At 36.4% G+C, this 17078-nt stretch overlaps 1 protein-coding gene across 1 annotated transcript in view; it reads right to left on the bottom strand.

The window, feature by feature from the left end:
- MAN2A1 (mannosidase alpha class 2A member 1) overlaps positions 1-17078 on the bottom strand; it is a gene marked incomplete at its 5' end in the record, with an annotated part of 128091 nt that overhangs the window by 36236 nt on the left and 74777 nt on the right. Inside the window, 4 exons of the mRNA XM_084304915.1 lie at positions 290-404; positions 9183-9305; positions 9429-9665; positions 10813-10978. Coding sequence (XP_084161041.1) covers positions 290-404; positions 9183-9305; positions 9429-9665; positions 10813-10978 — 641 coding nt within the window. The remainder of the gene's footprint in view (positions 1-289; positions 405-9182; positions 9306-9428; positions 9666-10812; positions 10979-17078) is intronic.

Below are 17078 nucleotides of genomic sequence, written 5' to 3'. Positions count from 1 at the left end.
TAGGTATACCATTCAGAAGGTTCAGTAAAGTTTGTGAACCCCTGTAGGTAATTTATACTATAAAGATTTCCTACTACTGAGTGATCTCCAACAAACCTGTTGAGTATCAGCGTAATAACTGGCTTAAGGCTCAGAAAAGGATCATATTGATTGCACTGGACTCAGTGAAGATCTCAATCTAAATAATTCTCTAATAGGTCAGAAATGCATTTAAACATTGCAAAGACAGGTAGGGTCCAAGACCATAGCAATGAGAATCCAGTGATTCAGACAGCTTCACAATTCTTACCTTGGACATTATAGAGTCGCATGGTATGCGTTACATGGTGGAAAAAACACACAATTTCTGAGAAAATCTTTCCATGAGCAACTCTTACAGTAGGTGGATCTGTGAAAATATAAGGCTACAAAAATAAAATAAGAAGTTAGAACGATTATGTTAAAATTTTGCATTAAAGTTGTGCGTATAAATCAAAGTATTTAATAATTGTTAAATATTATTGTTTTTAATAACTGTTATACTGCACCTACACTGTCTGAAACGTTGGAGGTAAAAACAAACAAACAAAAAAGTAACTCCTAGTCTAAAATTCACCAAGTTTTCTTTAAAGTTTCACTTTTCCTTTAGCTAAAGATAGGATAAACATCATTACACATCTCAGTGGTGTTCTATGAAGATTAATGTATACAAGACCTACAGACAAACATAGTAATGTACTATTACTGCAACTATCTGAATTCAGTTCTATGCTAGCAAAATTGTAATTCCTAACTACCTATCAAACATCACAATTTCATAATGCATGGCAGATTATTTGTCTATTTTGTTAGCTCACAGTTTACTGTATCAGTGGTACAAACTGCATGATGAAAGCTTCCACCGCACTGTTTTAAGGATCAGCTTGCATAACTCTTTGAAAGTAGAAGAAAGGGGAAACTCTCTTCATCAAAACCAGCTACAGTTGCCGCAGCTGGGGAGCCCCCTGGAACTCAGGGTAGAGCAGGGAACAGATGAGAAACCTCAAGTGGAAACATGGTTCCTCTCTCAAAGAGGTATCAGAATGTGCATCTAAGTACTCCATGTAGTCACAACTATTCCAAGTCTCAGCTAAGCAAACAATGACATTTTCAAAAACAAAATATTCCAAATTTAACTACATATGCTATACAGTGTATAAAAGGAAAAATGGGTTAAATACTAAGTATACGCAAAGCTGAAAAGAAGGAAAATACAACAATTAAAAAACTACTACTACAGGGCAATATCATTAATAAAGACTTCATTAAAAACAAACAAACAAACAAACAAAGACACCTTGAAAAGCACATTATATTCTGAGAAACCTAAACAGAAAGTTCTTAAAGGGTGACCATCCTTCTCCTATATGCACAACTGTCAGAAGGACAGAGTATGTTCTTCCTTCTCAAGCAAGGACACCAAAAATCAAATTTATCTTGAGGAAGACAGGAAATCACAATTACATACACAAAAGACACAACATGTCATAGAAGAACTACAAATATATCATAGACTGGATTGCGTTGGAGGGACCTTAAAGATCATCTTGTTCCAACCCCCCTGCCATGGGCAGGGATACCTCCCACTAGACCGCATTGCTCAAAGCCCCATCCAACCTGGACACTTCCAGGGATGGGACATCCACAGCTTCTCTGGGCAGCCTGTTCAAGTGCCTCACCACCCTCAGAGTAAAGATTTTTTTCCAAATATCTAACAATCTACCCTCTTTCAATTTAAAACCATTACCTCTTGTCCCATCACTACCCTCCCTGACAAAGAGTCCCTCCCCAGCTTTCCTGCAGGCCCCTTTAAGTAACCGTAAGACCACTGTGAGGTCTCCTCAAAGCCTTGCCTTCTCCAGGCTAAAAAACCCCAACCCTCTCAGCCTTTCTTCGTAGGAGACGTGCCCCAGCCCTCTGACCACCCTTGTGGCCTCTTAGATTTGTTCCAACAAGTCATGTCCATGTCCTTCCTATGCTGTGGATCCCAGAGCTGAGTGCAGTTTTCCATGCAAGATCTCACAAGAGCAGAGTAGGAAGGGAGAATCGCCTCCCTCAACCTGCTGGCCACTCTTCTTTTGGAGCAGCCCAGGATATGGCTAGCTTTCTGGGCTGCAAACGTACGTTGCTGGCTCATGTTCATTTTTTTTTTTTTTTTAATCAATCTTTCTTCTCAGTGCTGCTCTTAACTGATTCAGGAACTAAGGAATTACAGTTCCTAAGTCCTTATCTATCACATGTAAGTAGAGGAGATAAACTCATTTAACCCGTGACTACTTGCTCCTAAAAGTAGGTGTTTATAGTAGAATACCACAGATGAACTGCATTACTTACAAGAAAGTGGAATAATCAAACCCTTCAAAATCCTCCCTGCAAGTCAGGGCAATATAAAGGTCCACAAGTTGGCAATCAAAGACTGAAACAACAACTAAAGGAACTCTCAGAAAATAACCTGGAGAAACCTGAGGTCTTCAGGCCAAACAAATGCCCTTACCAATTACTGCATAGGAGAACACTTCTTATAACAACAGCAGACTGCCAAGTACGTTTTGTTATCAAAGTAACACTTATGGGCTTATTTCTATTGTTTGAAAGAACATTTCTCACTAGGACCAGTCCATTGCAGCTCTGTGAGCTATTCTGCACCAAACAAGCAAAATGGAGTGCTGCTGCATGAGCAATAAAGGAACAAAAAAGGCTGTGTACTTAGTACAAAGAGCAAGTGTTTCCCAAAGTAATTATTTTAAAAGTAAAAAATAATAAATACCTGGAGGAAATCAGTGCAAAAGTTAGTATTAACGTAGCTTGTTAACATAAAACATGATGGTGACATTGATAACTACTATGAGAATGTATTGTTCCAATACCAGCAGAAAGTGGAAATGAGATGCATTTAACATCACTCAGATTCTGAGATTTTGCTACAAATCCTACATTTAATTTTGCAGATGTTGTCAGAAACTAAGGATTTTATTTATTTATTAATTTGAATTTGTGGTTTCACTAGCACATGCAGTGAGAGAGATGTATTAAAACCAAGTTTACAAGTATCTCAGTTGGACGTAGTGAAAGGTAAAGATAAAAAAGGAAGGGGAGTTACAAAAACACTTGATGCCATGAGGTTTTAGGGGGGAGACAAGTTTTTTGATACATCAGTGGATATACGATAAATACTGAGTCCACAAAGATTCCTGCTCCTTCCTAATTGTTGGGAAAAAGGGAAAGATGAATAAGTATGGTACTGAGGGCACAATGAAGTCTTAGAAAAGCGCTAATCTTCTAAAGTGATTTCTTAATAGCTATCTGGAGATACACTGAGTTCAGAACCTGTAAAGAGACAGTGACCAGGTTTGCCACACAGGAAATACTTAAATACTTCAATGAATGAGGCTTTTTAACAGAACTTCTTTATGTACAATTAGTCTAGTACCATCGTACATATCCCTAGAGAGATGCACAGAGGCCACTGAACAGATTCCTACTCTGAAAAACAAAGACAATTTTGATGTGAAAGTTTGAGGCGCAGAAATAAGACTGCTGCTGTTCAGACACAAATCACTTTTCTTTCCAAGTGAAGGGAGCAAACAATGACAATGCCATTTGCAAAACTGACTGGATAAATCTCTGGTTTGAATTCAGTGTTTACTCTGCCTTGTCTGGAAAATTGGACTAAATGACTGAGCAATTCTATGATTACTCTATGATTAAATTTGGAATAAAAATATTTAGGTCTCATATCCAGTCTCAAGACTCTACTTCTTAAACAGTTAAAACGAATAGTAGCTATATCATCTGTTTCCCTAAGCATCAGTAGAATTCAATGTACAAGACTCATCAGCCTGCAAGTTTTGTTAAGCCTGGAAGGCTGTATTTTTCAGAAACAGGATAACAGAACTATGGGTCAACAGGTCTAGAAACCATTTTTCAGTACTCATATTCAAAAGAAACATGACAACATGCCCTTGGAATGAAAAATAAATAAATAGTGAGGCAGAAATTTTAAGGGAGATAATTTGGAGCAAAATAGCATTCCATAGCTCCCTAAGATATCTTAAACTACCTGGTACCTACTGTGTGCCGAAGTATTCAAGGGAGAACTGGAGACCTGCCTTCACATACATGTTTACTGGCTTGTGTAGAAGCTGGTATGATGTATTGCAGCTTGAATGTATGAAGCATGGTCAATTAAAGTTTCCATCTGTAGTCAACTAAATACCACCAACAATCTTACTGTGGCCTAGAAACCTCTGACAGTACAACACACAGTTTGACTTCCACACCAAAAATATCCAGAGGAAAGTTTTCCAGCACAGACTGAATTGCTCTTGATATACTTGAGATTTAAAACAAGAATTTGAAGTCTTCATGAAAAGTGTCTTCTCAATAGTTTATTACCCTTGATTTGGCAGAGCCTGAGATTATACTAATGTTTTGGGAAAAAATAAAATGCTATGACCTCTCAAGAACTGTTTAAAGGATTACATAGCATAAGAGAGAAAACAGTCATTTTACATCTCCAAAAAAACAAACAAACAAACAAAAAACACCACTTGGGGCAGACCTCTGAATGATAGCTGTAATTCTTGAGGGAAATGTGTAGCACCAAGGAGAGGAGAGAACAGACATTTCAGATGCACCCGATACTGGAGTAATGTGAGCATCCTCCAGGTAGTTGTCCCTGTTATCTTTTCCTGTTATAAGGCATGTAAAAAGATAGAAAGCACTAAAGAACAGGCTTCTGTGCTTGAATGTGGGTCCTCTGTTTTTTGAGATACGAGATCTAAAGGCATATACAGTGAGATTTTCTAAATGGACAGTCTCTCTCCATTTGTGCAGTGGACTATCAGGCTAATAAAAACGCAAAAAGATGACAATCTTTTAGACTTGAAAGCCAAGCAGTTAGATAGCACAAACAAGTAGAAGCACCAGGTAGGCCTGGTAAATATACAAAAGGATCTGTAATGAAAAAAAAAGTTTTTTAAACTAGTAACATCTTTAGCTATACAAGCCAGGGACCATAATCAGTAAAGGAAGTCCAATCATGGAGATGAAGTGTGAAGGGGAAATGGACATGGAGAAAAGCTCCAGCACTACAGATTCTGCAGTATAAAAAACACATCTCTTATTATATTTTCAGGCAGTATGTAAGTACCCACAGTACAAATGTGTGTGTAGACACAGTTGCCTGAGGGAGAATTGCAATTTCCCCATTTTGGGCCTATCAGAAAAGTCTACATTATTTCTGAAAAAAAAAAACTCTTAAAGAAAATGAACCACTCACAATGATCCCAAAAGCAGTTAGCATCTGACTCTTTGGGAAAAACTGTATTGGTTATAGAGTGAGTAGGTCATCATAAATTGACATATCTTTAATACATAGCAGAAAACAATGAATTGATTTAAGGGTCCCTTGGGAGGCAGTTCTAAGGAGCAAAGGGGTTCAAGAACATTCTTGGACACTGTAAGACTGAAATCTTGAAGGTGCAGGAGTGGGCTGTCCTTATTTGCCAAAAGACAAGAGAGAGGAAGAAGACCTGTCTGGCTGAACAGAGCTTCTTTAGTAACTCAGCAGAAAAAAAAAAAAAAAAAAAAAAAAAGTTTACCAACTTTGGAAGAAGCGACAAGAAACTCAGGAGGACAACAAAGGTATTTTGAGGTTCCGCAGGCAGGAAACTCAAAGTGCCAATGCCCAGACAGACTTTACCTTGGCTACTAAACTGAAAGACAATAAAAAATGGTATTATAAAAATATAAATAACTAAAGAATCTCCACCCTTTATTCAGTGTGGGGGGAAAGTGACACCAGATGAGGAAAGAGCTGAGGTGCTTAATGCCTTTTTTGCCTCAGCTTTTATTAGTAAGTCTACTTCTTCGCAAGGTACCCAGCTCACTGTGCTGGAAATAAGAGACAGGGAGCACAATGAAGACTTGTGAGCCTAGGGAAAATGACTAGCGACCTACTACACCATTTGGATACCTGAAAATCTATGGGGCCTGAGGATCCACTCAAGGATACTGAAGGAGCTGGCAGAAGTGTTTGCCAAGTCACTTTCAAAAATGTACTATCAGTCCTGGCTAACAAGGAAGGTCCCAGATGACTGGAGGTTGGGAAATGTGATGCCCATCTACAGGAAGAGCAGGAAGGAGGATCCATGGAATTATAGGCCTGTCAGTCTGGCCTCGGTGCCAGAAAAGATCAGGGAGATCACCTGGACTGCCATCACAACGGCATATACAGGACAAGCAGGTGGTCAGACCCATCCAGAACAAGTTTACAGAAGGCAGGCCCTGCCTGACTAACCTGCTCTCCTTCTGTGACAAGATGACACACTTCAGGGATGGAGGAAAGGCCGTGGATGTTGTTTACTTGGATTTGAGCAAGGCATTCAATACTGTTTCTCACAGCCTTCCCCTATAGAAATGAGCTGCTTACAGCTTGGAAGGATGAACTGTCTGGTTGGAAAAACAAGCTGGCTGGGCTCAAAGGGTCATTGTTAATGCAGTTAAATCCTGTTAGCATCCAGTCACAAGTGATGTTCCCCAGGACTCAGTACTGGGGCCAGTTCTCTTTCATATTTTACCAACAATCTTGGTGGAGGATCAAGTGTACCCTCAGTAAGCTTGCCAAAGACACCACGTTGGGTGGGAATGTTGATAGGCTTCAGGGCAAGAAGACTTTGCAGAAGGATCTGGATAGGCTGCACCGAGGGGCCAAGGCCAATTACACGACATTCAACAAAGCTAAATGCCAGGTGCCTAAAACAACCCCATGCAGCAGTACAGGCTCAGGCAAGAGCGTCTGGAAAGCTGCCCAGCAGAAAAGGACCTGGGGGTGCTGGCCGACAGCCAGCTGAACACGAGCCAGCTGTGTGTCCAGGTGGCCAAGAAGGCCAATGGCATCCTGGCCTACATCACAAATTGTGTGGCCAGTGGGACTAAGGAAGGGTTTAGTCCCCTGTACACAGCACTGCTGAGACTGCACCTCGAGTGCTGTGTTCAGTTTTGGGCCCCTCACTACAAGAAGCACGTCGAGGTGCTGGAGGGCGTGTAGAGGAGACTTACAAAGCTGGTGAAGGGACTAGAGAAGAAGACTTATGAAGAGAGGGAGACTGTTTAGTCTTGAAGAGACTGAGGGGAGACCTCACTGCTCTCTCTATAACTACCTGACAGGAGGTGGAAGCAGGGAGGGTGTCAGTCTCTTTTCTCAGGTGAAAAGTGATAGGACATGAGGCAATGGCCTCAACTTGTGCCAGGGCAAGTTTAAATCTGGTATCAGGAAGAATTCCTTTATGGAAAGGGTGGTTAGGTATTGGACTAGGCTGTCCAGGATGGTGGTGGAGTCACCATTCCTGGAGGTATTCAAGAGACATGTGGGTGTGGCACTTTGGAACACAGTTTATAAGTGGAGTTCTAGAGTAATGTGATGGTTGGATCTTATGGGTCTTTTTCAATAAATGACTCTGTAATTTCAGGATACAATTACTCTTCACAAATTTTTCAATAATACATGGGAAAAATTAGAAACACAACCATCTAGCCAAAAACAAGAAAACTGCCTGTACTTTATCCTACTGCCACGTCCCACAAGGACTTGGAAAGTGTTAGTCAACCCACCTCACACTGAGAGCTGTGAACAGATGGCATTTCTTTTAGACAGAAACCATTAGTTCAAACTGTTTCAGAAACTACTACAGAATTCCATTGTTATTCCCAGTAGGATAATTTAATTAATGTTATTAAAATTCCAGCCAAATGAGCCTTATGGTATATTAACAAAAGCAGAATTTTTAGAAGTATCATGATTTCATTTTTATCGTACAAGAAGTTAAAAAAGCTGAACATACCACACTTTATAATGTTACGTAAAAATGTAGTTTAATTTCATTGATCATGGGAGTTCAATGTGTACCTTATTTTGTAACTGTGCTTGGATTTGTGTGTACACTTCTTACTGATTACTGTTTTTCTACGCTAAAGATGAAGTAACATCTAAAATAAAACTAATTAAAGTTCGAACTAGTAGCTGCTGAAAAGTAAGAATAAAAAAGTGATTGTGTTTACATTTTGTCCTGATATCTACCAACCAAAAGCACTAACATCTAAAACTTAAGAGTAAGTGAGCCCTGTTGAACAAACCTGATGCAAAAAAAAAAATATGGGACTAAATACACTAAATGATTGAAAATTTCCAACTGACAGATCTCAAAAGGCATGCTTCTATAAGAGACTGTTAGAGGGAAAGGAAACGGTTCTGTCCACTTCTAATATACACACATAAATAAAATCAGAATAGTAACCTTTACTTATCTCCTGGAGAGATAAGAACACAGAAATCCAGGTTGGCCTTATACATGGAACTTTACTTTCCCCAGCAGAAACTCGGCAGAGGAAATATTCTGCAAACTACTTAGGTTCTTTAAGGTGTTTACTAACTTTTATCATTTGTTTTCTGAAATGCCACTTTTCCAATTCCAAAAGTGGTACAACAGATTTCTTATGGTTATATAAAGCCAGTACAAAAACACTGTAATTTCTGAATTTCCAATTTGAAAACTAATAGGAGTATGCTGTTGCCCTCCAATAATTATCCAGCTAAGAATACTGATAACCCTGAACTACTTAATCAGAACATATGCTTGCTACTCTGTGTGTACACTCACCAGTCGGGACTCTGTATTTTAACTAGTATATTGAACTACATATGCTAATCCCAGCCAACAAATACTACACTCCAAACTGGAAGCTCCTTCCCTCACATTCAAAAAATCATCAGAATCAGAAAAGTGAAGAAATTAATCAATATCTCTGATACTATTCACCATATGAAGTGCAAGTGATTTTATTAAGAGCATGAATGGTTACAGCTCACAGAACTTCTTGTGAGGATAACATCTTATTTGAATGTTTTAGTGAATCGTAAATCTTCTGTATATTTTTGCACTTTCAAGTTAATGCTTTTTTTTTTTCCTTCCCCCTTTTTATTTTAATCTAAGTCAAGGATTATGAAGTATGAAGTTCTGTCAATCATTTCAATAACTGACGTTATTATTTCCAACCACACTGATGTATTTTAATGCTGGTGAAAACTTGTTTTTCTAAGCTGCATTTACAGAATGTTTCAGTTTACTTCAAGATTAGAATCTCTGTGCAAACAGAAGTTTTACCTTGGCATCTCCATCTGGTAAGAAGAGGTAAGCTCCACTCTTATCCCGGTTACTGGTAGTTCCATACCAAGCAAACTCCACCTTCATTTGGTGATTTTTACCATCTTCTTTTGTATTTATTTTCTACAGATAGAGAATCATGTTTGAAATAATCGGCACAGTTAGATTACCACAAGTAAGAACAAAAGTTCTTAAAAAAAAAAAACACAACAAAACACAACTGTTTTGAACTATAACGCAGTATACCTCCAGTAATCCAGACATTCCAGAAAACCATAATTTCATATAAGAATTTTCTAAGATTATATTATCCACAGAATTTGGCATCTCTTTTATCTTGAAAATTCTGTCTGGCTTCTCCTGCACACTGTTTCTTCCACTCAAGTATATATCATAGTCTGCTAAAGTTGTTTCTGAACTCGGAACTTCCAAAAGCTGGTAAACTCCAAGGCCCAAAGGTGGTAGATGAGCCAAGAAAGAGATCTGTTGGGAGCAAAGAAGATACTGTTACTAAAAATACAAAAACTTTTTATAGCAAATGTATGCTCAGTTTAACTCGTTCTGTTTCAACAGGCAAATGAATATGAAATTACAAATAGCATTCCAAATTCAATGGCTGAAGTATGTGAAGAATTAGCACACAAAAATGTCTGTATCACTGATTTGCTTAGCATCAAAATTACTGTTTATTAATGCAATAATTATTTTGAATCCTGCTAAAAAAAAAAAGAATGTAGCTTGTGATATATATATTTCTAAGCATATATGCTATTATTTAAAGGTATGTGTGTAGCATATCAGTTGAGCTTGAACCCTACATGTCACCAAATATGCATTTAAAAATCCAGAAATTTAAACAATAACATTTTATTTTTAGTTTCTGTTCCTTTAGGAGTAGAAAGTCATCTGTACAGGAAAGTAATATTCAAGGTAGATCTCCAAAACAATTTGCTTAGAAACTGAGTTACAGATATCTTATTTCTTCTTCTTTAGTTTCTGCAATTCCCACGTAATGATACTTATCAATAATAATCTCTTCAGAGGACAACTGAAAAACATTAATTGAATTATCTTTGCAGGAATGTTATGCTGAAATAACTTCAATTTGGCTCCTAAGTCAAAAGAAATCAGGCTAAGAATGTAAGGTTAAAAAGAGAGCTCTATGTAGTACTGTTATATCATTAAGAATTTCATAAAATACATTTTCTGATGTGTGACTGTTGAGGCCAGTCTTCTTTAATGACATGTGTCAAAAATTCTCAGAAACTATTTAGAAACAAAGGTGGAATCAAAGCCATCTGTCAAACAGTACAAAGTAATGGAGATTACTATCCAGTCTGTACGCACCCAGTATTTGCTGCTCATGCAGCTGAAACGGATCCCTAATGTACTGTAACGTATTACAGAAGTTTAACAACTTATCAGTTTAAAAATATTTAAATTTATGTTTTGTTTTTTTTTTTCTTTTCCCTTAAGGAGACTGAATTAGTGTCATAATCTGCTGAAGGCAGAAATAACAATATTTGAAGTGTGCTTTCATTACTGTATCATTTTATTCCACTGTGAATCTACAGTATATGTCAAATAAAACTTCTTTAATGCTTAAATGCTTATGCTTAAAGCAACATACCTGATATGCTTCATGTGATACTGTAGTTGCTCCATCCCAAACAGCACTAATCTGGACAGTAACAGCTTTTCCAAAAGGTGATAATAATTTGACCCTTGGTGAATTCACATGGACTGAAACCACTGAAAATCGCTCCTGTTCTGTAGGATTATATATCAAAAGGTACCTGCAAAAATATATTTGCCAAATTATCTTTTGGCAAATAAGTTTCCTCCTTCACTTTTAATATTATTGCACATAAATTTTACATACGAAGCTTTAAAACAACGTTAGAACAACAGGTGCATACCACAACAAATAAATATGCAAAAACAACCAGAAAACAATGGATAGTTCACAAATTCTTAGCAGACTTTTCCTTAATGATATTATTATACAGATGATTCACACAATAGCATTTTTAAAAATCCTATGCAATCAAAATACATTAATTTCAAATTTTAACTACTAAAGAATTGCTATTAATAATTACAATTACACATATTGAGGTTATTTTAGATTGATTTTTCTGGCTGAAATGTTTTATCCATAGTTGCTTTCCCTTGAACATACCTTAGAAATGAAGTGACAAGCATAATCTGGAGAACGTACACATATCTGATTTATATTCTTTAAAGAAACTACTTTCTCTCTGCTATAAGGGAAACTTCGTAATTATTTAAACTATAATTTACCAGAATTCCCTATGACACTTGTCTGCATATACACTGAATTTTTTCACTAGGCCTGCACAGAATATATAATTTGTATGTAATCTAATGCCTGTTCTTCTATTTCAGTACAGGTTTAGGTCACTAACCAAAATATTTTACCTTGAAACTGAAAAGTAACATTTCATTCACACACACACATTTTTTCTTACAAGGCCATATATAGTAAAATATAAAAAAAAAAAAATGTACCAGGACATCTGTGCCTCACACATCTGTAGTACTGCCACTTTATTTCCCATCTTCTCATGTCAAGCTCAAAGAATGCACTATTTACAAGTTTTCCCTTATCCTCTGTTTATTTTATCCTTAAGAAAAAAGTCTTCAGCAATGAAAAATGTTCTTGCCAAGATCTCTAATTGCATCTTAGATACACAGCAGAAACAATATTCTGTCTTCAACCTCCTTGAACCTTCCCACTGTAAAATGCTGTTTATTTCTTCTTGAAACCTTATCTTTCATCAGATTCCACCTCATCCCACCTTCAGCATTTCTTCTAAGTAGAATCTCCCCATTCTCTGTGGCATTTTCTACACAGATTCCTAAGGGTCTTGTCAGTGGTTTTCTTTCTTTTCCTTCCATTTCTTAGCCTTCATCAACTTCAACTATCACCTTTGAACTGCTTCATTTCGAACTCTTTCCTTGTATCCAAATCACAAATCTCATTCTGTCACTCTCTGAAAACATCATCTGTAGTGTGAGCCTCATTCAAGAGCCTGCCATTCTGACTGTAACTCTTCCAGACTCCTTACCCATACAGTCAGGTACTCTGTGTTCCATTATTAGGTAGCCTAGTACTTTGGTACAACTTTAAGACCCATCTAATAAGTTGCTTATATAGCTAAACCCTTTCAACTTCCTTCTTTTCCAATATTAGCTCTAAATTGACTGAGGGAGCTCTCCTCTATCAGAGGGGAGTGAGGCCTCTTGGCACCTTTGATCTACCTTTAGAAAAGCTGGGCAGGCAGTGGACAAAGAAATGCTGAGATTACACTTCAGGCATAGGGAAACAGCAAGATTTCAGTGCTGAAAGGCAGAAGCAAACTGCACAGAGTTAATAAGGAAGTATAAATTTTAACTCTTCATTTTGAGAGAAATGACTTCTACACAGGATCAGTGCCAAAAAGAGAGATTACATTAATCCACCACTAAGGTATGGTTGCAATACAGACACCCAAGGAACATCCTTCCTTCTTCTCTATACTGCTGAACATTCTCATCCACTCTCCTCCCACACTGTACGTATATTTTTATTTACTTATTTATGCAAATGTGTTACTTTAGTTTTAAGCTGTAACTTTGTGTACTATGTTACTTCAATTTTAACGAATTCTGTTTTGCTCTACTGATACTGGGAATCCTTATGAACATTAACCAGGCAACCATTTCCCATTATCTTGTCACTGGCTCCCTCCTTTCACATTCATCAAATTTTCTCTGTTTTCAATCTCACTGCCCATCAACACTAACCTATTATCTCAAAATCAGTAGAAAAGGTGAATTCCAACTTCTCATTAATTGAATAAAATAAAACCAGAGGCTATATTAGATTTTTCTATTAAGACCCTTCAGATAACCTGACATACATAGAAAGTTTCCTATAAAAATATTTTTTTTGTTTTAACTCCTTATTTGAAGCTTCCTATGCTGAAGGGACTGTTAAATTATGAGTGCTGTGCATAACAATGATTTTTCTTGCATATCAATGCATCTAGCCATGGTAAGCTCTCTACTAACACAACCAGAATTACACCGGGACACATTTTTTGGCCTTGTTTCATGTTGAGGACTTCTAGATTACCAGATAAGACATTAGTTAACATTATGCTAGGTTAGCTTTACAAGTTGTCTTTAGCAACTTCTGCAAGACTCTCAGCCTTCCCTTGTCTTACATAGGTAATTATTACACTTTGCTTGTTCTTTTCTTTTTTCTTTTTTAATATGAGTTTAAGTGTTAACATAACTGTTTGTGTAACTGATGTGGAAATAAAACCAATCTAAAACACTGTTCTAGAAGCCCTAAGAAGTAGGAAGACAAAACAAAACAAAAAACAAACAAACAAAAAAACCAGCAGGTTCACAAATGTTTTTCTTTTTTTTAAAGATTCCTCATATACTATGAAAGAAGAGTGCAAGGATTGTCAGGAGCAATATAGATAAGAGATGATACAGCACAAAAGCTCCGAGTAAATCATCATTCTCATCTATCAGAACATTATAGGATTGTTTTATTTATACTTGATATAAATCTGAAACTCTGAGCTCTTATGCTTCTAAGTAAAATGATAGCTTATACTTAACAATTCATTTTCAGTGATGCTGTGCATCCTCAATAAATTTACATTATCCGCTACACAAAATTTTCATGTGAAAATACCGCAAGGAATTTCTTCACCTGCCCACTGATATAAACATGTTTCACAACTTCGATTAGAGTTATGTCAGAGCTTCCCATAACAGAAGCTCCAGATCTTAACAACTGGCATAGTATTCTTGTATTTCATTTGACTATGTATTTTTTTAGCTATTTGGATACGAAACATTTTGTTTCAAGTTATGTCTTATACCTTCTTGAATCAATGTGTTTTAAGTTCATTATGTACATGTCAAGTGACACAGCAGTCAAAGGTATTAATGGCAAGGCAAATTTTGTGCAGCAGAGATAAGGAATTTTGTCCAGACACCAGTATTTTGTTTTCAGCACAACTAAACTAAAATAATTATACTGAGATATAAATATTGTGCATTTGCAAAAGCACTGACTAATGTGATTAAATTGTGTTATTTCTGAAGTACCATTCAAGGTTCACTCATACATAATATTCCACAGTAGCTATTTTCAATTCTATATGAAACAATTAAGGCACACGTTTCAGTTAAGCTGTATCATTACAGAGAATGTCATCTGCAAACGCAGAGTACACCTGCTTAATATATTGTGGTTACATTACATAGACTAGTAACATGACGCTATTTAAAGGTTTTCTATTCCAGAACTGAAGCATGAATATGAGAAGTACCAAAGCAGTAAGCAGTTATCCAGACCACTGGTCTTTGGAAACGCCACCAAGAAAACTACCAAAATTTACATCTTTTGTCAAAAGAAAAGATAGAGGTTGGAAAAGAGTCTACTGGTAAAATTCAGAGGAAAAAATTAACCCAGACACTTTAGAAACACCAGCATGTCTAATTCCTGACTACCTTTTCTTTAGTTTATTCCAGAAATCAAAGAATTCTGAAACTATTAAAACTATATTAACTGTATTGAAATGAAATTAAATCATATCTTTTTACTGATAAAACCATGGCCGATTGTTTCACACAGAGACCACGTTTCCTCTGTACATCAGGACTAGAAGTAAACTGCTCTCAGTTTACTCATTTTCAAAAATGAGAAACAGATGCAGATCTGAGCTCTTAATCCTTAACAGGATGCATCTTTTATGTACAAATATTTGCAATTTCAGAAAAGCTCATCCTGCCAACTGCTTTTCAGACAATTTTGTAACGATACACCTTGAATTTTTTGATCCTATACTTCTTGGATCTCTAAAACCCAAAGTCAGTATATTTTATTCATATATGCATGACAATTTTCCCTAGATCGTATAACACATGGCATTAATAAACTCTTCTACTAAACATGTACATTCAAGTGTCAAAGAATATCTTGATTAGTACCTGTAGTAAAAATTAAACTGGCTGTGAAATACTTTCAGCCACAGCTGAAAAAAGCCACCCCACGTTTGTTTTCAGATACTTTAATAAGTTATCAAGAATATAAATAAAACAGTTTAGCTATATTCATAGGTAAAATACGTAAAAAGCTGTTGCAGATCTCTAACAACTTTAATCTTGGTCTTCTAGAAGAACGCTAGAGCAAGTTTTGTTTTTTAAACCAAAAAGTTTTCATGACCATTTTTCTTTTGTTTCACTGATGTGGATAAGCATATGGGCATACATGTATGTCAATACATGCACACATCCACTAGTAACACCTGCAATAACAGTTACTATTTTCTTTTGAAGTTCATTTAACGTTGTCTTCTTACATGATGCCTCTGACTGATGTGAGAAAAAAAACTAATTACTAGTAAACATTGGAAAGCTAGTGACAAAGGATTATTTGAACCACCAGTTCTTCAAGACACTAGGATATACAACAGCTTAGGACATCAGACTTTGAGAACCAATTACTTGAGTTCATACTCTGATCAATTTTACTATCCCAATGACAAATTTTCACAGACAGATTTCGGCATTTCCCATAACTCATCAGAATCATTTCACTGAACACATATGCTCAATTTCAGTGCAAAATTGCAGGAACAGCACCTCTGAAGCTGGTCAGTGTCCCTCCCTTTTCCATAATAGAGGCAAAGCTAAAAAAAATACTAGGTGGTGAAAACATCTGAAATACTAGAATTAAATCCAAGATCAAGGAAAAATACAAGCCAAGAAGGCAAATAGTATGCTATATAAATAGTCTTGCACTGAAGGATGAGAAAGAACAAATAGAAGCATGTAAATTATCCTGGAAGTGAAAGGAAGGTATGTTGGGGTGGGAGGCAAGTGAATTGGAAGGAAAATTGTTGAACCCACTTTAAAATGCTTCAAGCCCCAAAACCAATTTGAATCATGTCTACAAATGCTAAAACTCAGAAAAATCACCAGAAGAACTGGTGTGTTAGAAACCAGAATTCAACTAGAAAGATAATCAGAATTCCAAACAACTCAAATTCTCTGAACATAAACATCTCGCTGGAATGATAGAACAGTAAAAACTGTCCAGACATCAAATGAGTGTCCAAAGAAGAATCAAAACTGATCCATAGTTGAAAGTATGCAAGAAAAGATTACTCTGAAAGATGTAAGACGACTCAATAGATAGCAATTTTGTCTAGTTAGTAAACATTTAGGCATAAGGGAAGAACAAATTAGGGATTAGTATTTAAACTGTGCAAGGCACCATCTGCGATCGTAGATGCCAAAAACACAACTGTGTGACTTCTGCTGTATGTTGGGGGGAAGGGGAAGAAGAAATGGGAGGAAAGGCTAGAATCCTTAAAAAAAAAAAAAAAAAAAAAAAAAAGTGAATTGACATTACGTAGTATGTTTCTTTGGGGGTGGTGGTGAAGGGAACAAACAGAACCAAGACTATCCACTTAAAACAGACATCTCCATTTGTACATTGCAAATATGTATGATTTCACCAGAAGAAAAGAAACTTACATCGTTTTTGCACAGACGCCCATGAAAATAGACATATTTTCCTCAGATTGTTAATACAGAATGAAATTAAAAACAACTACACAACAAAAAGGATTCTTGTGTTATTGAAGACGCTCTCTCCTTCTTTCTATAGACTACGGGGAAAACAAAAAACTTTGAAAAAGTAAAATAAGCATAAAAATTCCTTCTCATTCAACTTTTCTTCTTATATTTTACACAAAACACTAGACAAAAATAAAAAATCATATCAAGTTACTTAGTTCTCTTCAAAGTTCTTACGGTTTATTATAAGACAAAGTCAAAAGTGTCTTTTAAGGGATTTTT

This window comes from Netta rufina (assembly GCF_964035555.1).
Source record: "Netta rufina genome assembly, chromosome: Z".
Classification (NCBI taxonomy): Eukaryota; Metazoa; Chordata; class Aves; order Anseriformes; family Anatidae; genus Netta; species Netta rufina.
This window is presented reverse-complemented; position numbering and strand designations above follow the sequence as displayed.